This window comes from Acomys minous, assembly GCF_964271855.1.
Source record: "Acomys minous genome assembly, chromosome: 4".
Taxonomy (NCBI): Eukaryota; Metazoa; Chordata; class Mammalia; order Rodentia; family Muridae; genus Acomys; species Acomys minous.
In genome coordinates this window covers 8,147,890-8,170,564 of record NC_140486.1, presented here as the reverse complement: position 1 = coordinate 8,170,564, position 22,675 = coordinate 8,147,890, and the positions used below count along the sequence as shown (strand labels likewise).

At 41.9% G+C, this 22,675-nt stretch overlaps 1 protein-coding gene across 6 annotated transcripts in view; it reads right to left on the bottom strand.

Moving 5' to 3' along the window:
• The window catches only part of ATP9B (ATPase phospholipid transporting 9B (putative)), a 193,618-nt gene that overhangs the window by 69,565 nt on the left and 101,378 nt on the right, over positions 1 to 22,675 (bottom strand). For all 6 annotated transcript variants that reach the window (XM_084780966.1, XM_084780967.1, XM_084780969.1 and 3 more), the window contains one exon: positions 5,748 to 5,908. In XM_084780966.1, the coding sequence (XP_084637092.1) occupies positions 5,748 to 5,908 (161 nt within the window). The remainder of the gene's footprint in view (positions 1 to 5,747; positions 5,909 to 22,675) is intronic.

Genomic DNA, 22,675 nt, shown 5'->3' with positions numbered 1-22,675 from the left:
TGAGACCTCATCAGAAGACAGGGAACCCTTCTCAGGTAGAAGAGGTACTGGACAAGGAAACAAAGCAAAACCATTGTAAAATGTCCCAGAATGGACAGTAACTTGCAGAAATTGATAAGGACTTTATTTCCTTCAATGAAAGTTGATTGCCAACCTTGGTTCAACTGTTGTACCAAACCACTTGGCACCTTTGTTATTCCAGCTTTCAGGGTGCAGGGCTCAGATAGGACCTGTGCCATCTAGTCTTCAGCCCGCCAGTTCGAGGCATGTCACTGTTGAGCCTCCCACATGCTCTGACTCAGTGACATAACCAAAACGAAAGAGGAACTCTGTCTCCTGCAACCCACAAACAGCCTTGCAGTTCGGTGCATCAGGAAAGGCACTGGCTGTACAAGAGGTTCTTAAGTGTGCCTCACAAGGGATATAATTATCTCCTTGTCTAAGAGCATTTTTGCCTCTCTTGCTCATGTATGCCTTAGGCAGAAGCAAGTCTCTGACTCAGCACTGAGAAGTCAGTTTTACCAGTTATGACATGGACCACTTTAAAGCATCTCAAGAAAACAGACAAGGAACGGCAAACACTTGACATTTCTAGGGTCCCCGAATGTGCACATGTGCTAAGAAGAACTGTGCTGGTGTCTTCCTGTTAGGAGACAGCGCAGGACTGAAGGGATATGTGCTCATTTTACAATTACTAAAAGGCATAAATTGTGTTAATATTTATATTTGAATGACAGAAATATTACAGTTAAATCACGAGTGATCTGAAAAAAAAACCCTACAAAACAAAAAAGAATGTAAATTTTATGAAGTAGCTTAAAAAGTATTTCATTCTACAGAACAATTTTAATAAAATGCTTACCTTTTATAAACTTGAAAATTTTTCTGATTCTTAGGGACCACTAGAGGAAAAAGCACTTTACTTTCTAGATTTATGTATTCTGAAAAATAACATGCATTTGAAAGTCCAAAAGCACATTTAAACGCTAAAACGAACTGTTATCCTTATTTTATGGAAACTCAACTACAGGAAAACAAACTTGTTTTCATTACAGATAAACCTCACTTTTCTAAATAAGCATCCTATGTTTTTCACACTCTACAGCTCTCATTCCTTCTGCTAAGTTGGTACAACTGCAGGGCCAGGTGTGCGGACCAAGGTGGTATGTTGTATGGAAGTGGGCATACTCATGATAAGCTAATGTGAGGAAAGGCTTCAAGATGGTCTAGTCAGGCTCAACACACCTAGATGAATGTGATAAATAAACATGCTCACTGAAAAACTAGAGCATGGAAGATGGTAGACAGCTCAGTATTATCATCTTGTAAGCAAGTGTTTTAAAAGACCACAGAGACTAAAACTGGAGTGTATGGTGATACATGCATACATGTATGTGCAAAGATATATACAGAAAGATAGGCATATGTGTATATTCATGTGTCTACTTAAACATACAAAAGGGTGTGCATGTATGTGTGTGTTCATGAGCACACATGCACATGTGTAGTGGGCATGTCTATGTGCTTGGAGGGCACAATGGTGAACTGAACACCAAGTGTTTTCCTTTTTTACCTTCCACTGTACTTTCTTTCTCTTTTCCTTTTTTAATTAATTTATTCAGATTACATCTCAATTTTTATCCCCTTGCTTGGCTCCTCCCATTCCTCCCTCCCTCTCTCTTTCACCCTATTCCCATCCTCTAGGTCTGTGACAGAAGGGGACCTCCTCCCCCACCATATGGTCACAACCTATCAAGTCTCATCTTAGTAGCCTTCCTATTCTTTCTCTGAGTGCTACCAGGCCTGTATTTTCTGAGACTAGGTTTCTCACTGGACCTGGAGTTTGTTAGTTGGGAAAGACTGACCAGCCTGAGGAGTCTTCCTTTTTCCACCAGCCACCCCAGGGGTTTCAGTGTGAGTGGTGCCATGCCTGACTCACTTCCTCATGAGGCAGCAAGCACTGAACCCACTGACCATTTTCCCAGTTCTAAACATGCAGAAGGTTTTATATAGTTACATATAGTGAGATTGCACTTATTTTCTTAAGTGGTATTTTCTGTTTTCACTACAAACCCAAGTAACTATCCAAATATAAAACCAACAAAAATCACTTTTAGTTCCAACAATCCTCCAAAGTCATAATTTTGTCAAAGTAACTAGCTTTGTTTATTAAGTGAATAAAAGAAAAATGGGGCAAGTATCTTATGTTGTTATTTTCCTTAAGATAGAGACAAAAGGAGACAGTCTATAAACTCCAGTCCATATCCTAACAGACGTGCCTGGAACTAAGAGGAAAGGCTTTCTTGAGCATTATTCCCACTATCAGGCAGAAGCGGTCTGCATGGAACATAAAACATTCCAGACAGACTTTAGAAAACCAGCCCAAAGGAAGATCACAAGGAGCATCTTGAGCGTCCATGCAAGAAGACAGGGAAATGCCCCCTTCAAGAGGTAAGAGCAGCTGCCTTGCACAAGTGAGCACGGACAGCAGTCGGCAGGGGTGCAGGGCGGCAGGCAGTGCCATCAAGGCTTAAAACTTTCTTCCTTTCTGTCTTCTCTGCTGCCTGTCATCACACAGGGCACCTGGACAGGCAACATGTGTCCTGGTTTGCTTCCTACTGCTGGGATAAGCACCATGGCCCAAAGCAACTTGGTGAGGACAATGCTTATTTGGCTTACACATCCAAAGCACAGTCCACCAATGAGGGATGTCTGGCAGGAACTCAAGCAGGAATCTGGAGGAAGACACTGTAGCACAGTCCAGGAGAAAACACTGCTAACTGGCTCACTTAGCTTGTTTTGTCATTTAACCCCAGGGCCACCTGCTGAGGGTGGCGCTACCCACAATGCTTTGGGTCCTCACACATCAATCATTAATCAAGAAAATGTCCCCACAAACTTGCCTATAGGCCAATCTGATGAAGACATTTTCTCAATTGAATATCCCTTTCCCAGGTGACCCTGGTCTGTGACACGTTGACAACAAACTGCCCGGCACAGCGGGCTAAAGAACAAGGGGCAGGGCACGAGAGGGTCAGGGTGCTGGGCTACTGTGCTTCTGTGCTGCCCAAATGAGCCTGCTGCATTGACTGTGGCCTACATCACCCCTATTTATAGTCACTTTTGATTGTTTTAATTATAAATAAAATGAAAAAGAAAGGACAGAAGTAATAAAAACATTCAAGACTTATTTCAAACACAATCCCTATGAGGATTGGTAAATGACACTGGCATTGCTCAAAGCCCACATTCTGTCTGTCCTGGATGTACAGGACAATTTCCTATTAGAACCTTGCACTACCCCAGGACGGTGTGGACAAGTTCAAGTCCTAGAATTCGCCTGCAAGCCTCGAGTGTGCGTACAAAGAACAGACAGATGTGTACAAACAGAAGAGCTAAATACTACCGTGTGTGTGTGTGTGTGTGTGTGTGTGTGTGTGAGAGAGAGAGAGAGAGAGAGAGAGAGAGAGAGAGAGAGAGAGAGAGAGAGAGGGAGAGGGAGATTGGGGAGCACATTCAATCATGAGATGGGGTGCTAGAGTTCAAATATCTTAAGGTCCTTGAATCATTTTTAAAGAAAAGCAAAGATATGGACTTTTATGTGTGTAAGATAACACTTCTAGGGAAACTATAGGGCAAAATGCAAAGAATTACAAGGACAAACACTTTTAAAGAATTCAAAAGGCACAAAAATATAGAAGTATGGGCTGGAGAGGTGGCTCAGAGGTTAAGAGCACTGTCTGCTCTTCCAAAGGTCCTGAGTTCAATTCCCAGCAACCGAATACATGGTGGCTGACAACCATCTACAGTGAGATCTGGTGCCCTTTTCTGGCACACATGTGGGCAGAATACTGTATAAATAAATAATAAATAAAACTAAGAAAAAAGATGCCAGCAAAAAAATGTATAAAAAAAATATAGAAGTAGAACAAGAAAGGGAAAACCCAGTTGATTCCTTTAACTGTAATAAATGCAGAGAGCATGAAGAGCTGGCGGACAAGACTCCCCAGCTCAGCTATTCCCACAGCCTTCCACTCACACACAAGCGAGCAGGGCCAGGCCCGCAGACATGTGGTGACAGATAGTAGACCACGATCACACTGAGAGCTCCTGGACTTACAAAGTTAGGGAGATTTCCTTTAACAGGAAGCATGCAGGTGATCCATCTAGTGACATCTGTACAATCCACTCCACAGAATACAAGTATTTCTAAGCACACAGGGAACATATATGATGGCTGCATGCATCATGCAAACAGCAGCAAAACTAAGGTGCCATGACGATCTGGAGATAAGTTCCAGAAGTTCTAAAATATTTTGTCATTAAACCCAGATAAAAACAAATGCCAGTGTACTTGTAACTTGAGAGGTTCCATTTCAGTGTCTACCAACACGTCTGGAAGTTGGTGTCATTGTTCCCACAGTTAAGAATTGTCACTCTGCTCTGGGCACTAAGAAGCTGTGGCCTCTTGCCTGGCACTGGCACAGCCTGCTGCAGGAGGAGCTCCTTCTTTCAGAACTGGTGTTCAGCCCATGTGGCTGGCCTAAGCTGGAGTTCCTAAGTGAGGAATGCATTCTTTTTACCCATTCAACAAGTGAGTCTTCTCCTTGGCTGATGCCCAGTGACAGAGGGCATTGTTTGTGTGAGGGAACATCAGTGTGCACACAGTGGGAAGGAGGGCACTAGATAGAAGGCGGCAGTGATGGTGACGAGGTTGTCTGGGATTGACAAAGGAGTAGCTGCGCCCCTCCTGTGCACAGTACAGCTAGGTGTAAAGAGCTAACTATGTAAATGGGTCTTAGCTATTCTTGCCTATGTGTGAGGCAAGGCTTGGAGATAGGCTCTGCTTGACAACAACGGCAACCTGGTATAGGCTTACGCTTCCCAAAGCCACAGGTAGGGAGTTGGCTGGCTTGGAGTTTCTGGCAGAAAGTGAAGACTATCCACACAAGCAGTGACTCAGTAATAGCAATGTCAGCAGCAACAGGAGTCTTGTTGCCTTTAACACTGTCACCTTAACTGAAGTTACAAATGGTCTAGATTCAGACTTCATTATTCACAAGGTTTACTCATAAAGAAAATTCTCACTCTTTTCTCTGTGTAAGCATAGCACACACAAACACACTAAGGCTATTTTTTTAAAGATACCATTTTTGTGACTGCTTATTATGAGTCTTTAAACAGGTACTGAATATTAACTGTTAATACACCAATCTCCAACTCCTTTTGCAGAGTGCCTTGGTCAGCATCTCAGCGAACCTGAACCATCTATCAAATCCTACTATACAGTGGGGACTTCATTTTGGTTTGTTTCTTGAGACAGGAACTTGCTATGTAGCCAGGCCTTAACACCCTGACTATGGCTAAGGATAACAGGCCTACACCACTAGGACTGGCTTTTTAATATAGGTAATTATCAATGTTAACAATGTACATAGGGCCTAGAGAACTGGAAATAAAACAGCAATGAGCAAAAATTTTCTTCTCAGATTGATATTTATGTTTGAACAGCAGGTGTCTACCAACTGTTGAGACAGCACTGTTAGAAGCAGGAAAAGTGGCACTCCCTGAATTATTCTAGCAAAATGAGTCATGTTTCAAACTCCACTTCCAGAGATAACATGGGTTCCTGGCCCCTTCCTCTTCAGCTCTGACTAGGTAACTTCTTTCACAATGTGATAACACAATTTCATCAAAATCACACATTACGAAATGAGACATTTGTCTTCTTTTAGTTTTAAACCTACCTTATGGGAATGATGTAAGAAAAGAGGAGGAGGAACCGAAAAAGATTACGGTACCATGGGCCTGCAAATCCCTGTAAGGTTACCATAACAACAGAAAGAACAACTAAAGCCAGAAATAGCGCCTTTGTCAGCTGATTGAGTTCAAGGTCCAATAAACCAACCTAAAAAAAAAAAAAAAAGGTATAGCATTAATACATGCTTAAACAGGCCCCTATCCCTGTCATCCCAGTCAGAATATGTGAAAAGGATAGCTTGAGAAAATGAAAGATTTTAAGTCTTTACAATAATGCAACACAAAATATTTAATTTTCTCATCGCAAGTCTCTCATAGGTTTATGTAGACTCTATGAAAATGTGCTGTGACCTGTAGAGAAGTCTCGGGAAATACTTGCTGGTCAAACAGCAGGCCAGAGGGAACAAGCCCACCACTACAGCCCCATCTGCTGCGTGATAGATAATGGGATGGTGCCAACATGACTAGAGCAGGAATTACAAAAGCAGGGTGTGGGCAGCCCTCCCCATGTCCGGGCCTACATCAGAACTCCTGTGAGGAAAAAAGTCCAGCTTCTGTGGCATGCCAGGCCAGACAGGCATCCCTGTTGTCACACTCAAGTATCCCTTGCACACCCTCCCCTCAGGTCCAGAGTTGCCAAGTGCAGGGCAGTGTTTGTCTGCCACTCTTCAAGTCTCTGCAAGAACTTACAAACAAAGAGGCCAAGCATAGAGGTCAGTTAGAATTAGAACCTGCTTAATTTGTACAAGTCTCACACTTGTGATTCCTCCAGTGTGTGACACACTACATTGAAATTCATCCTGTGGATTGATTAGTAGCTTAGCACATAAATGTAATGAAAATCACACCATGGAAAGCAGCCATTTCTCCTTGATTTCAGAGGCAAGGAGCACGGATGCCCTAAAAGCCCTTGTCCTAAAAGTAAAGAGAACAAAACCTGGCTCTACTGAAATGTGCAACTCCAATTTTGAGCCCTGGCAATTTCTGTGGATGGCTTCTCCCTACTTAACCCATAAAGACCAAAGTGCAGTACAGTGTGTGGGCAGGAGGGGTGCTGCCTGAGGTTAATACAGAGGAGCTGTACTAGGAGGCGGAGAAGTAGAGGCCCACAGCAGCTGAGGACACTTGGACTCGGCCTCCACCTCCTGAGGGTATAACCCTGGGCCTTCAGTTTCCTTACTGGACAATGAGGAGCCATCAGCAGCTTCTTCACAGGTCTCTGGGAAAGGCAGGACACTAGATAGTACCATACAATACTCAGACTCTCAAAGGCTAGAGTGGGCTGTTTTTACTGTTGTACACTGACCTTTGGATCCAGTTACTCTTAAGATAAGCTTTGTGACTTTGGGGACTAGCCTCAAAAAAAAACTTTTTTTAATCTATTGTTTTCTAAAGTCAAGACCTTGCTCTTGCTATGTAGCCTGGTTAACCTGGAACTCTCTACATAGACCAGGATGGCCTCTAACTTACATTGATCCTCCTGCTTCTACCTCCAAAATATTGAAAAACAGGCATGAGCCATTACATCTTGCCCAACACCAAACTCTTCTATGAAATGGGACTATCCACAGAGCAAGGGCAGTTGGAGGAGCTAGGTTATTGGTCTCACACACACAGTACAGGATGAGCTCATAGCCCCTGGCCGGATTCAGCCTGCAACAATGTGTAGGGCTGAACTGGGACCCTGACTCAGGCGGTGAGAACAGCAGACTGAGTGCCATCAAGCTAAGCATCTCTCTGCCACCTCAACTTCCCTGGAATCTGGGACAGCTTTTGAAAGAAAAGAAAGTGGAGCAAAGAGGTTGAGAAAAGGAGAGAAAAAAGAAGAGGAAAATAAATAGAGAGAGGAAAGGGGAGAGGGAAAGAGAGTATGATCGTCAAAATCTTTTTAAAAATATAGCAAAATAAAATTCTATCTCTTAAATGTAAAAATTTGACAATTAGCTGAACTAACATGGCTTATTTCATAGTCTCGGAAAATAAGCTTTTCCCATGGTGCATAATTTAGTTCAAATCTAGTTTGGATTAACATTTGCCACAAACTTTTATGAGACCATGAGAAGCCACTGCTAGAAAGAAAAAAACAAGTTTCTCAGAAAGCTCATTAAGTACATTGCAAAGAAAACTAATTAAACAAGTAATTACATGCTTCCTATACTTTGTGCAGGACTCTAAGGTTATGAAAATGAGTTAATTATAAGAATTCCTTTTTACCTGCTGGAAAGAGTGGACTAAAAAAAGCAAGATGCACGCTAGTACTACATGTCCTGTGAAAGAGAACCACCCAACCGCGGTGCTTGCCTGTCCAGGTTACATCTCAACTATGTTGGGAAATACACCACGATCAAAACTCTACAGAAACCAGGAGAACAACTGGCATCCACACCCACAGAGTATCACCTCACTTCTATGGTGACACAAGGGCCGCGCCTTGACACAGAACCCCTCTGCACAAGGCGGTCATTTCAACAGGAACTCTGGAGAGTGATGACTCCCAGCCCTCAGTCCCCCTAAGCACATGTGCTCTAGCTCTCAGGAGCAGATGCCTGAGCGCCCAGTAAATGACGCATGACGTGGACGACCCTCGGGCTGGGCAGAGCCTTCCCACCTTCAGGTCTTGCACAGAGCAGCAAGCACCTCCTTCCCTTGAGAGCAGCGGTATTCAAGAGTCCTGACAGTTCCCCAGCGCCGGTTCCCTTCCCTGGAGAATGGGGCAGTGCAGAGCTCAGTGGCTGATTTATCAGCTCCATTTAAAAAGCAGCACAAGGAGGACAAATAGCATGCGATTTCCGCTACTTCACTACTACATAGTTTATGCTTGAATTATTGAGAAAAATAGGGTTTTGGATTAAAATGAAGAAAAATTAAGCTAGGGAAGTAGAGCATGTTTCAAAGCCCAGATCTTTTTGCTGTGACAAAGGCGGTCTAAGTTTCAGGCCTCACTGAGGATCAGATGAAGTCATTATTCATTCAGTCAGGGAAAAAAGACTCAATTACCTCAACCTAAAGATGCTATCAATGAATGCAAAGTGCATATTTTACTCTATTCATCCAAATCCCATTAAAAAGTGAAAGGAATGATTTAATCTGGCCTTCCAGAGTTGGCCTTTTTTTTGTAATAAAATAAAGAATTACTGTCTTGCAAAATGTATAACCACTGCCTCACACTTCCCCCTGCATCAGAGTAGTGAAAGGCCAAAAGCTTGCACAAACCCTCTGCGAAATGAATGCCACACAGGGGATGGGAACACTAAAAGCCGTCCCCGCACAGGCTATGCAGATAATCCACGCCATTAATACCTTCCTAATTGACAAGACAGATGGAACTGACTGCCCACCGGTGGGTAACAGTTTTGAAGCCAACCAAATACTGTTCCCTTTTCCCACTCTTCCAGGGAAGAGACGGTTGTGAGGACAGGCACAGCAGGGTCAGAGGCCACTCACCACCAGCAGGCTGAGAGTTACCCTCATGTGCACTCAGGATGCCTTTTCTGTCCTTCCTTGACGGGAATGGCAACCCTGACTTTGATTAATTCCAAGAAAGGGCAGCAGTAAAAAAAAGATGTTTTCAATACTAGTTTGTTTGAAAAAAAAAACAAATTACTTTTAATTAATAAGCTTTTAATATCCAATTTCCCTGTAACACTTTTAAAAGTTTCTCTATCTAAAAGGTAAGAGAGACTCAAAAAAGTATTTCAAAAAAAAATCAGTTAACTACAAAGTCACAGATTCTATAAAGTGTCACCTTCGGCTTTGACTATCTCCTCATAGTTAAAAAATTTCTTAAACACCTGAACAAGCCAGAACCTTCTGCCATGATTGTAAAACTGTTTTAACCTTAAAATACATTATTAATCACTTGAAGTATGACTGTATGAGGAAAGGTAAATTAAATATTCTAGAAGTAATTTCTAACATTTACTACTAAGTTCTGATATTAGTAAAGCAAATTTTCTTCTACTTGTCATAATATTTGTTTTATTTGAAACAACTGTGATAACAAAATTAAATACGCTACTGGAAATTTTAATCTCCAAGGGAAAATTTGTGCATAATGCCTAAGACAACCACAATGGCTCTGCAAAGGGGCTGTTCTAGGATAATGAACACAATAATTGCCTGTATAATCTAAAATGCTACTAATGGCAACGATCACAAATCCATTTAGCTCCTCTTTAATTTATGTACCAAGTTTTAAATAGCTAATGGTTCTCAGTAAAATAATGGTTTATACCAACAATAAAGGGTAAATACGGTGTTCTCCTGCTTAATCAAGAAAAGATCAGTCAGTTGCTTTTTTTCTTTTTTTAGATGAGCACAGGATGCATGAGAATCGGACCTTATCTCTGTAGAGCAGCACCACTCTCATCCATCTCAGAGTTAAAAGTGCTCGCATAGACTAAGTTCCTAAGAAATCAATATGCACACCAAACTACAGCACACCTATTACGTTATAAAACCTGATGTTCCATCCCTTTTTAAAAACGTACCACATGGAACATAGCTCTGAAGTACCAGTAATTGCTGGCACCATCACCCCTAGAGTCAAAGAACAGAACTAGCCCTCTTACCAACCCACTAAGGGGCACATGTGCTCACTTCTTACATGGAAGCATTTGAGAATCACAAAACTTCAAAGAGCCAATTTACACCCTTGAAGAAAACTATGTATTTTAACTTGCCCTATGCCTTCCCTGTGAATACAGTGCAAGTTGAAAAGAGAAAAGCTTCTGATAAAGTGTTTAATTCATTGGAGACTCCATAAACACAGGCGTGTCTTTAAACAAGATGTATAAGGAGGAAACAGAACTGGTAATATCTTCTTACCAGCTATTTGTGGACCAACTATTGTCTCTTTGTTCAGATATAATACAACGCTGATGTAGAACTGCTATGAATCTAACTGGATTCCTATAAAAGGAATATTTCATTTCAATATCTTTGAAAAAATTAGTTTGTACTATCATAGTTAGGCCAATATGAAGAATGAAAAAGTAATGTTAAGATCTGTGTTTGTATTTAAATAAATGAAAGCTGCACATTGCATCTAATCCCTAAATCTTACATCAGTAACTTCCTATAATGGAGCTTCAATTATTAGCAGAAACTTTCTTAAGTTACCACTTCAAATAATGATAAAGTGAGGTAGCTTTTTGCTACCAACTTTGAGTTGGTTTACTTATTCATTTTGGGATATAAACTACTAAGTCTTAACTGTCTGCAGCCATGCAGCTGGCCACACGCTGGCGATGTGGCTGACGATTACTGTTGCCGCCCAGTGATCTGCGAAATAAGAAGGGCTTCTTTGGGCCATTATTGTCTTTTGGCTCAATAATCTGTGCTTTAAGAGCTTTCTACGTAAGTACCAGTGTGACAATGTTCAATAGTATAGTATATTTACCTTAAAATATCAAACTCTATAGACTGCTGTGAAATAATTCATAACCCATGTTCTTATCTACAAATAAACCTTGATGACTTTTCACTCACAGTCTGGGGTTTTATCTAGGCTTCCTAAGTTTATTATATAGAATGTTTTTCTTGCTTCCCTTCCTTTTTAAGGATGTGGGCTGCTTGAGGAGACTGCTCAGCTGGTGACGTGCTGCAGCAGGAGCAGGAGGGCCTGAGCGCGGCCTCCAGCAGCCGTGCACTAGCAGGCCAGCACACTTCTCTAACTTCCTGCTGAGAAGGCGACGCAGGACAATCTTTGGGATTTGTTGGCCAGCAGGCAAGCAGAGTCATTGTGCTCCAGGCTGAAGAAAGCTTGTCTCAGAACACAAAGTGACTGAGGAGTAACAACTGACAGCAGCTTTGGACTTAAAATGTACATAGTCTCACACACACACACACACACAGGGTCATCATAATTTAAAAATATAAACAAAAACATACAAGTATCAAGTACTAAACAAAGAAGGAAAGCTCCTTTCAACACTAAAGGAGAAACATAATCAGGAGACAAAAGGCTTTCAAGTGGATCTCACACAAGGTAGGCCCCATTTCTATCCTGGTATGTAGAAAAATGCACATTGTGATGGGACTTCACTACAGGGAATGGCTGGCTGCTGGTACCGCAGGTACAGTCACTGCTGCCTTAAAGAGCACTAAGGTACTCGAGTTCTCAAAATGCTGGTGCTTACACACTGGCTCTGGCCTTTCCTATGACATATTCCCATGCATGCATCAAGTCCAGCAGCCAAGTGCATGTGTCCATGCATGCATCAAGTCCAGCAGACAAGTGCATGTGTCCATGCATGCATCAAGCCCAGAAGACAAGCCCATATGTCCATGCATGTATCAAGTCCAGCAGCCAAGTCCATGTGCCCATGCATGCATCAAGTCCAGCAGACAAGTGCATGTGTCCATGCATGCATCAAGTCCAGCAGCCAAGTGCATGTGTCCATGCATGCATCAAGTCGAGCATCCAAGTGCATGTGCCCATGCATGTATCAAGTCTAGCAGACAAGTCCATGTGTCCATGCATGCAAGTCCAGCAGCCAAGTGCATGTGTCCATGCATGCATCAAATCCAGCAGACAAGTCCATGTGCCCATGCATGCATCAAGTCCAGCAGCCAAGTGCATGTGTCCATGCATGCATCAAGTCCAGCAGCCAAGTCCATGTGCCCATGCATGCATCAAGTCCAGCAGCCAAGCACATAAGTCCAGCAGCCAAGGGCATGTGTTCACGCATGCATCAAGTCTCTGGTCTCTTCTGAAAAGTCTGTGCTGATTCTGTATGTTCAAGATGGATGGACTGGTCCTGTTGACTGCTGGCTAGCAACCTTTACTGACATTAGAACTTTTAGTGAAATATAATCAAAATGCAAAATGCCAGAAAATGTAAGACAATACAATGGATTTAACATGTTGGCATGCTAAAAATTTTTTATTTTAACTAATTACAATTTATTTTAAAATTTTCAACCATAAAACATCAAAATTGTGTTTAAAACAAAAACAAATAAGGTAAACCTGTAAAGGCTCTAGAAGTTTCATCTTTACTTCATATACACAAAGGACACTGAACACTAGCACTGGGTATGAAGACAATAAGCCCATCACTGTCTAAGGCACCTCACTCCTGCAGTACTTCTAATGATGGTGATAAAAGGAGACTAGATCCTACAGTCAGCTCTCCCTCTCGTCCCCACTCTACATTTTGAGTACACTCTGCACCAAGTTCATACTGGCCTTTCACTCATTCCCTCTGCATGCCCCTGTTTTAAGAGAGAAGCAAAGCCAAGCACATGTCATGACAAAGCTTTGCCAGCAGAGGGCGCTCCAGGTTGGCCCGGTGTCTTCCTGGAGTCAGCTCTCTCTAAAGCACGGCTTTATCACCAGTTCAGTACTTTAACCACATGGATTTACTCATTTATTTATTTTGGACAGCAGAGTTGACCTAAATATTTTTTTATCATGCAGAATATTAGGAAAGAATTGGTAGGCTTTCACACTCTGGATTATAGGGCTGGGGGATGTCCCTGAATGAAACTCTTCTAGTATAAGGAAGAAATCCTATTAAAGATCTGAACCACCATCCCACCCCCCCACTCCATCCCTCACACACACTCAAAAATGCTATGAGGGTATAAGGCAAGTGTGTGAAATGACACCAAGAGTTTGCAGAGTGGTCTGGACACCCTGAATGTATTTATCTGATTCTTGTGGTCACAATAGAGAAAGCTTTCAGTTTTACATGGTTTGACCAAATCACCCACCAATTTCAAGCAATTACTTCAACAGTTGATGCTATCCACTGATACTACACTCTCAGTATTCAGTACCATCCACATAACTGGTCTCTCAGGTCAGGAATTTGGTTAGCAGCTTAGTTTAACTAAGTAAAATTTGTAAGTTACATGTGACATAATGTTCTTGTCATGAAATTTACATTAGAAGCAGGCCCCTCCCCCATTAATTGACATTTATGGTTATTATGATATATGAAGACTCAATAATTCTGAATTTCCTAGAGTCTTTCTGAATTATCAAAGATTTTATTGTTACAAATTCACCTACTTGGTAAAAATTATTTGTCAGTATGGAAGCAATGCTTTGGCAGACATTTGTATGTGTACAATGGCAAAAAAAAACAAAAAAAACCCACCAAAAACAAAAAAACCACACACACACCACTACCACCACCATCACCACCACCACCACCACCACCTCCTCCTCCACCTCCCGATGCTAGTATTTCATTAGCCAAGTCAGCGAGGCAGAGCTACATATGCCTCCACAAATCCCAGCAACCCGAGGACAATGTGTAGCCCTTTCTTTAAAGACAGAATGGCCTGGATAACTGTGATGAACCACTTCATGGGTTATTACGACTTTTTTAAACTTAAAAAAGTGTTGTCTATAACATTCAGATGAGTGTGTTTATGTCCTTGAGAAGACAGCCAGCTTTATCATGATCGAGACGGATGCTCTGCACTGGGAAACCCAGTTCATTTGTTCAGGCTTCCATGGCCACATCAGGTCATCCCTGGACATCAGTGCCACCTTTGGCTTGCTTGGCTTATCCACTGTACCTGCTCTGGGGAAACCCTTTTCGATGCTGAGTAGGTTGTATGTTTGTTTTTTCTGTTGAGGTTTTTTTGTCTGTCTGTTTTGTGCATATGTGTGTGATACTAGAGGGTAGTTGGGGTTTTTTCCCCTCTTATGTTGGTTTATTTTTCATTTTGGGATATAAACTACTAATTCTTAAATGTCTGCATCCATGCAGTGGGCTACATGCAGTTTGTTTTGGCAACTTTGTATGTGTTTTAATAGATATTATTTACCTTGTATTTAAGAAGTAGAACACTAGCCTAATCTTTACTGTCTGGAGACAGCACACTGACTGGGTCAGCAAGCTCCCACTGGAACAAGAATATACCCAAGCAACAACAGGTTCCCAGTCAAGCCACTGCCCTCGTTACAGCACTCATCTCTGCTCACTGAGTCCCCTATCTTTAAGAGTCAATCTGAAGATACTATTAACGCATCTTTATTCTGGAGGGCACATGTGCAAGTATGAGTCCATCACGCAGCAAGTTTCTTATTTTAGATACCCTGGGAGGAGGATTCTTCAAAGTGACTCCTAAATAGTCACTTCAAGATGATAACTTATTACTCAATAGAATACAATCTTGTATTTTAAAATAGTTTCTTAATACTACTAAAATTCTGGACTCTATCAAGACTTGTTACGGAAATCACTGAACATACAGTCAGGCTTCCAAGGTGTGCACTCTGAGTTTCTGCAAAATGTCTGTTTTCCCTGGTGGAACTCTGCTAAGTCATCTGAGGTTGCTAATTCTGAGTCACAACATCTTTGGAGTAGCAAGAGGATGACAGAAAACTCCTGGGTGTTTAACTGTGCACTGGCAGCTTAAGACTCTCCATGCAGCTCTGGTAGAGCCCTTCTGTGCCGAAGCTCAGAAGAAAGGCAAGGCACGCGTGCAGGAAACCAGCTCTGATGCTGTCACTGTGCCAAAGAATGGGTCTGAATCTCCCCCAATGCTTTGTGGAGGACGGAATTATGTGATATGTGGACCACTGACGAAGGGCCCCTCCTCATTCTCCCGGACATCCATCGCTACAAAACACCAACAAGAGTGCTTTAAAATCAAGGGCTGACTCAAAAGGTCTATGACTGAAATGTCACTGTAGCCAAACCTAGGAGAGCACACTTTCAGTGAAATCATTAAGTTTTTGACAATTAGATGCACAGTACCTATTTATAATAACAACCTAAAACACATGAGAAAATATAAAATGCCGGCCAGTGTTTGAAGCACCTCAGAATTACTATCATCTTGAACAACCAGTTTCTGCCATTTTCTGTCCCACCCACACATCAGCTTAAGTAGCTATTAACCAGAAGTTAATAAGAGGTAAACATTTTCATTTTTAGGACAGCACGGCAGAATGGCAGTCACAGAATAGCAAAGAAAGAGAAAAGCAATGAAGGGAAGCCTTCGTATCTAACATCCACCTCTAAATCAGTTCTTTGGTTTCCAAAATCTACAGACCTCATCTTTTGCATTTTTTGTTTTGAAAGGAAAATAGAATTCAGAAGATTTGCTGAAACATTTAAATGATAAGGGTAATATGGTTAAATAAACTTTCCATCTTCCTTAATCACCCTTTTATTATTAAAACTGTCTAAAGCTTTATTGCTGGTATCTTGGCAAATGTAACACTATTTTAAACCATCTAAAAATTTTGTGTTACTTTATGTCTTTACAGACATTTTATGAACCATTTCATACTTAATGGCTTGTAAGCAATCTCAAGAGTTGGGAATTGTGTGAAAAGTTGCTCAGATTGACAGATAAAGTGAAAAGGTCTGTATTAATTTCCAAATAAAGAAATGCATGGCGTGGTATCTCACGATGATTATACTCTAAAGTACCAATTAGAACGCATCAGAAACTAGAGCAAGTTGACACTCTACAATAAAGCAAATAATTTCCAGTTGGAGGGGCAGAAAATGTTAATATGCAATGTTCAAGACTACAAGAATCTTTGTAAAAGGAAGTAGCTAATAAGGTTTAATGATGCATGTCAGGAAGCCACAGTATGTAGGGAAACACAGCTGGCTTCATTTTGTAAACTATTTGATATACACATCTTTCTCATTCACGATTATCAGCTGTGCCAGTGCCACAGGGGACAGTTTAGACTTCAAATCAGGATATTCTTCTTGTTCTCTAAATTACACGTAAAATACATTAATATAATACGGTGCTACAGGCTAGTGCCCGGGCGCAAGCTTATCATCTGTGGGAAGAAGGCTACAGAAGTCTTCTGTCAAATGCACAGAGACAATCTTGCAGCCTAAATAGGCCACTAAGCACCAGAACCATTCAAAACAAATCATAAAGCAGCCAAACCATTTGGGTGTAGTGAATTCATCACTTTCATCAAATCGTCACCATTTTTCTCACACCTTAGGTATTAAAATAGAAGTTGACCTAAAATTCTTCTGTAAGCTTGTTGTCTCCCTCTTAGGGGTGCATCTACAAGTGCACAAGCACCCCCCCCCCCCAAAGGCAGTGTGACTTGTTCCCAGAGTCTCCGCGATGAGGGACTGCAGTGTGCAGGTGACAGCAATTAACAGCAGATGACGGAGCACTTGGAATCTGAACCAGATGGCAGCAAAGGGTCACTGGAAGCCAGCAGACCTTCCACAAGGAAACCCTTGTGTTATGCAAGCATCAAACTCAAAAGCTCTTAGAAACAAATTAATTATTCAACCACCAGAAGACAACTGCTAGGTCACAGCACCAATATCGAAATGCTGTTAAAGCACTTGCAGCGCACTTATTTTAAATGTAATTACACATATTAGCTGTTAAAAACAAGCATGCCACATAATGACGAAAAGGTTGCCCTAAACTAAAAGAGCTAAAATTCTAGTAATTAGTGAATTGTCTTATGGCAAAATAGAGTCAACAGGTTCTAATTTTGGATGAATGTTGCTCATGGCTGAACCCAGAACAGCCCAGTTCTAAGTAGACTCTCCTGAGAGGTCAGTATTTCAGCTGAGAACAAAGGTCAGAATAGCAACAAACACTAACGCTGACCAGGATCAAGGACAAGCCAGGTCAGGCACAGCTCTGCAAGGATTGGGAGATGCAGGAAGGACCTTCACATCCTAGAGGCAGTTGGCAAAGGCTTCCTGCTCAGAAGAAAAATGTGGCCCTACATTGCATAGTTAGGAACACAAGAGGGGAGAGTCAGCAGGTAGGAAGCCCAAGGCTTTCCTACAGGGAGTGTGGGTGGGCTAGCTGACTATTGGTGTTCACTTGTTAATGTTCCATGGGTAAAATGAAGGTAAAATTGCTTAAGCCAAACAAAAACCAAATGGATAACCAATTTATTTTGACAAGACTAGCTCCATATAGATAACTAACAACTAACACATAAGCTTAGTTTTCAGTTTACATTGCGTGACAAACAGTACAACTAATAGTTTCTTTATCTGCTATGATCTCCAGCAACTTAAAAGCCAACAGCCCTTTCCAGCTTAGACTGCACCTTAGCTTTCTTTTATCATTCCTGCTTGACTCCTAACTGGGGCAGAGTGTCTCACAAGACCCTTCCTGATAGCACTGCTCCTGCTCCTTCAGCTCCTTCCTGCCTCGGTTGCCACCCACTTGCTGAAGCTGACCAGTCAGACCCCATGTCCCAAATGCTACAGCATCTCCAGCAGTGCCACCAACTGGGTGTCAAGTGTTCACACATTCTGGTTACAAAGCTGGGAGACTGACCTCTCTGCATGGGAGACAACAGGGAAATTCTAAGAGCAGGCACGAGGTCAGCTACGATCTTTCTTGTTTAAAATGTGATTAGCTAGTCAAAGTAGTCAACATCTGAACCCTGTCAGGTCTGTCACTGTAACATTTGACTGGAAGAGCAATGAGGATATAAATGTGATATCAAAGATACAACACACACACACACACACACACACACACACACACACACACACACGATCTCAGGCTGGCCTTAATTCTATGTGTAGCTGAGGAGAACCTTGTACCTCTGAGGGCCAAAGTTATGGAGTGCACCACTATGCACTTTTATGTGGTACTGCAGATCAAAGACTGGGCTTTGTGAATGCTGGTCTACCAACTGAGCAACAACCTCAGCCTAGAATTTTATTTTTAAATAACAACAAACATAAAATAAAAAATTTAAAAAACTAAAGCAGCATAAAAAATTTCAAGTAGAAATAAATAAAAATTATATGAAACTTTTAGAAAATTATAAAATTACTGAAAATGTTGCAAAATACAAATTGATTAAACACTAAATTATAAAATCAATTCTCGTGAAAGCTGTACAGTAATGAAATGCAATTATAACTGACCTGCCTACAGTCTCAAAATATTTTAGCACAGAATACATTAACAGCCCAATATATGAGGAGGCCCTGAGCAACATGAGTAGTCTTGTTATAGAGATGACCAAGACAAAGAGCAGATCAGACCTGCACAGCTCTTCAAGGTTTGGAAGATCTAGGAAATGTCCTGAGGGGAGGCACAGCAGCCACTGCACATTGCTATGGGTCTCTGCTGCTTCTGTGTGGGTGACAGGTGCCTGGGCCCTGTTCACTCTATATACAAAACAATGCCAAGTGGCCAGAGAGCGTGTTGAACAGGTCATTTAAATAAAGGAGTGTCTTCAGGACCTTGCAGTCAAAGGAAAAGACTGATCCACTGTTCCTACAGAACCAAGGCTAAAGCTCATCTCAATGAGAAAGTTACAAGCAACAGAGTGGGGGAGAATGATGACGGCCTAAGGCCAACAGTGCTTGTCTTCAGACGGAAGATCAATCCTGCACACAGTAGAAGATAACTAGGCCACAGAGAGAAATGGGCCAAAGATGGTGCAGATAATCCTTCAGCGAGGACACCCAGATGTTAGGTTTTCTCATGTCATAGATTTGCAATAACATAGCTACAACAAGCATACTACTGTGCAAAAGAAGTCAGAAACAAAAGAATGCACATTTAATCCATCTTTATAAACCTTAAAAATAAGCCAAAATCACTGTCTCTTTAGATGGAAAGATGGTGGTCACCGTGAAAAAAGAGAACAGGCTGGTTCTCCACAGCCTTTCTGTGAAGAGTCATCGAGCTGACGGTTATTTTAAGTGCATTTAAGTGGTATTTTTGCACATCTGTGTTGTCAAGGACAAAAAATTTAAATGACCGAAAATAAGAAGCTAAGAAAGAAGCTCAATCACAACCAAGCACTCAGAGACAATCACTGAAAGACAAGCTGAAGGAAGCCGAATGTCTGATATAAGATGTTAACACATTCACAAATTAGGGATAATTTGCTTTTATTGTGCTTTAAAAATACAGATCCTGGGGGGCTAGAGAGATGGCTCTGTGGTCAAGAGCACTGGCTGGCCTTGCAGAGGGCCTGGGTTTGATTGCCAGCAACCAGGTCACGGCCATCTGTAACTGCAGTTCTAGGAATTATGGCCCTTCCTTCCGGCCACTGTGGGCACCAGGCACACAGCTGGTACACATACATGCAGGAGAAACAGAGAAAACACTTTAAAAAGTGTACAGATTCTTCGGTATTTTGCACACATGTGCCTTGGAGGCCTGAGGTCAGCCTCAGGCATCCTTCCTCCAGAGCTGTCTTCTGTCTAGTTTTCTGGGATGGTCCTGGAGCTCACCTATTAGATGAAGCTGGCTGGCCTGAGAGCTCCTGAGGATCTTGCCTGTCTCCATTTCCCCAGTGCTGGGATTACAGCACATGCCAACACATTCAGCTTTTCACATCTGCTCTAGAGCTAGACCTCAGGCCCCCAGGCTTGTGGGATAGACACTTTACCAACTAAGCTGTCTTCTGAAAGCCCCACCATCCCCAAGTACATACTCTTAGCTTTTGGGTTCTGCATTGAGGGCTTAGCTCAGTAGTTAAGCACATTCACAGCATGCACAAGGCCCGGAGGTCCATCCCCAGCCCTGCCAACGCCACCTTCCCTTTGGAGGCCCAGTCCTCTAAGCCTTCCCTGCGTTCCCTGCTGTGTTATGACCCTTTCTTCCTGACACTCATTCCACTCTAAGACTTCTTCCTTTTCCCTCAGTGCTAAACGTTCCTTATGCTCTGCTGTTCCTGCTCATCATTCTGTTTCCTGGGCAGCAGCTAGGTCACATAACTACACCCCGCCCTGCTAGCCTAACCATGGCAGCATGCTTGAGTTCCCTTCCGCCACCTGTGCTGGAAAGCAGGACTGCCTTTTCAGACAAGGGTATTTTACTTTTTCTTCTTTCAAGATTCTTTTTGGTTTTCTGCTATGTGAAAATGGTAACCCTGGATACCTTTTTTTTTTTTTCCTTTTTTTGAGCCTCTTGTTTGGTGTTTGTCATTAATTTCAGAAAGTTCTCAAACTTACTACTTCAAGAATTTCTTTCATGGCAAACAAGTCACTGGGAAAAATGTCTTTCTACCAGAGACAGAATTCTGCCTAAAAAAGGACAAGCTTGGATGCAGGCAGAGTCGACAGCCAAACTCTGCCAAGACAGGGTAAGCAAGTCCTCAATAGTTCCTGCTTCACAAATATGTCTGTCAGATACATTGGGCCAGAAGGCTGAAGATGATGCTCCAATGTTAAAGAGAGTTTTGGGTGACTATTTAGGTAGCAAACTCTGTTACCATTTCAATTGGAAAGCTGCTAACCTGTACTCCCGGTATATTCAGGTAATCAATTTTATTCCTTCTCAATTCTCTGATGGAGTTGAAGAGCAGATAGTTTACTTTTACAATTAAGCTTAGTTGTTTAGGGGTTAAGATGTTTTTAGGGCTAGATAGATGTTGTAAGTTGATAATGAGATATGCTAGATATTGATTTACATTCAGAATTTTAGATGCACCAAGATAGGCAAGATATTTTCTTCAAGGCTGTCAAATACAAAAAGCCAAATCACTAAGAATGTAACATTTATATAATTCCTGATTATGTCATGGTTCTTCTTCCTGTAGGTAGTTTATTGTATATATGTGTAATAATATAAATGTATAAAACAAAAATGTTTAATTTTTAAAAAGGATGGATTAAAAAAAGAAAAGAAATAAAAGCACTTCCTGTTATTTAAAAAATTTTTTTTCACTGTTCTTTCTTCTAGTTACATTGCATTTCTAAAAAAAGACTTATTTATTTATTTATTTATTTATTTATTTATTTATTTATTTTTACAGTGCTCTGCCTATAACAGGACATTGGATCACATTATAGATGGTTGTGAGCCACCATGTGGTTGCTGGGAATTGAACTCAGGACCTCTGGAAGAGCAGTCTCTTAACCTCTGAGCCATCTCTCCAGCCTAACCCTAACCCTGAGCTGCCCCATACTCCTTGTATACTCTACTATACTCCGCCCCGTTCTCTTTCCTTTTTGCTTTGCAAGTGGGCTGTGGAATCTACAAGCTATCTCTTGTGTCATCTGTATATAACCTACTAAGAAGCTCACCCAAAGCATTCTGTTCCTAACAGCAATTCTAGCTTTAGCATCCCTGGCCCTTTCTGAGTGTCCACCTCCTGGATAGACTACTCATCTGTCTGGGCATGTTGGTGACTTTTCTATTAGAACCCTTTACTTGGCTAGTCAAAGATTTTCAGCCCCTCCTCTGCTCAATATGAACTCTGCCATATCTCATTGTGGCTCTGAAGCTTGCCTTGATTTTCAGCTCTTTTCTCCTACCTTTTGCAAACCTGTTACTCAGAACCAAGCAGGCCCAGGCTCCAACGATGTGTGCCATAGAGTAGTGCCTCTAGTCCGGGATCACGAAGGGGCCACTTTCTCAGAGAGATCTGCAGGTGCTGTGACTGACCTGAGCTGCACACCATGCCAGGATCTCTTTCTGGACCTCAGTGTACTCTAACTTGCTTCCCAGACACCCTTTACAGAAAAGCCTCAACTCCATATCACTGCCTCCACATCTGAACAGTAAAGTGTGGTCAGAGAAAGTCTCACTACAATAGATGAAAAGCCTTCCCCAGCACACAGCACCTTGGTCAACCTTCTCGTATGTCCTCTGCCAGCTTCCTCTCCCAGTCTGCTCCTCCAAGTTCCTCAGATTTCCCCAAAGCCTTAGGAGGACTCACCCACTGAGACAAGCATACTTCCCATGTCAGGGCCATGCAAATATACTCACCTGCCCCTTCCCTGAAGTCAGCTCTCATCTGCTCTGAAGACTAGAAACTTGTCTCCTTGGGGGTCTAGCCTATCAGTCATCTTTTTCTTTCTGGATTCATGTACCACCATCCACTCTGCTAATACCATTCATCTCTCTTTGGGGTAAGCCCAAATTGTTCTTTTATTTTGTTTTATTTTGTTTTGTTTTTGGTCCCAGGCCGTAGAACAATCACCTCTTGCTCTCTCTTCCTCTCCCAATATGT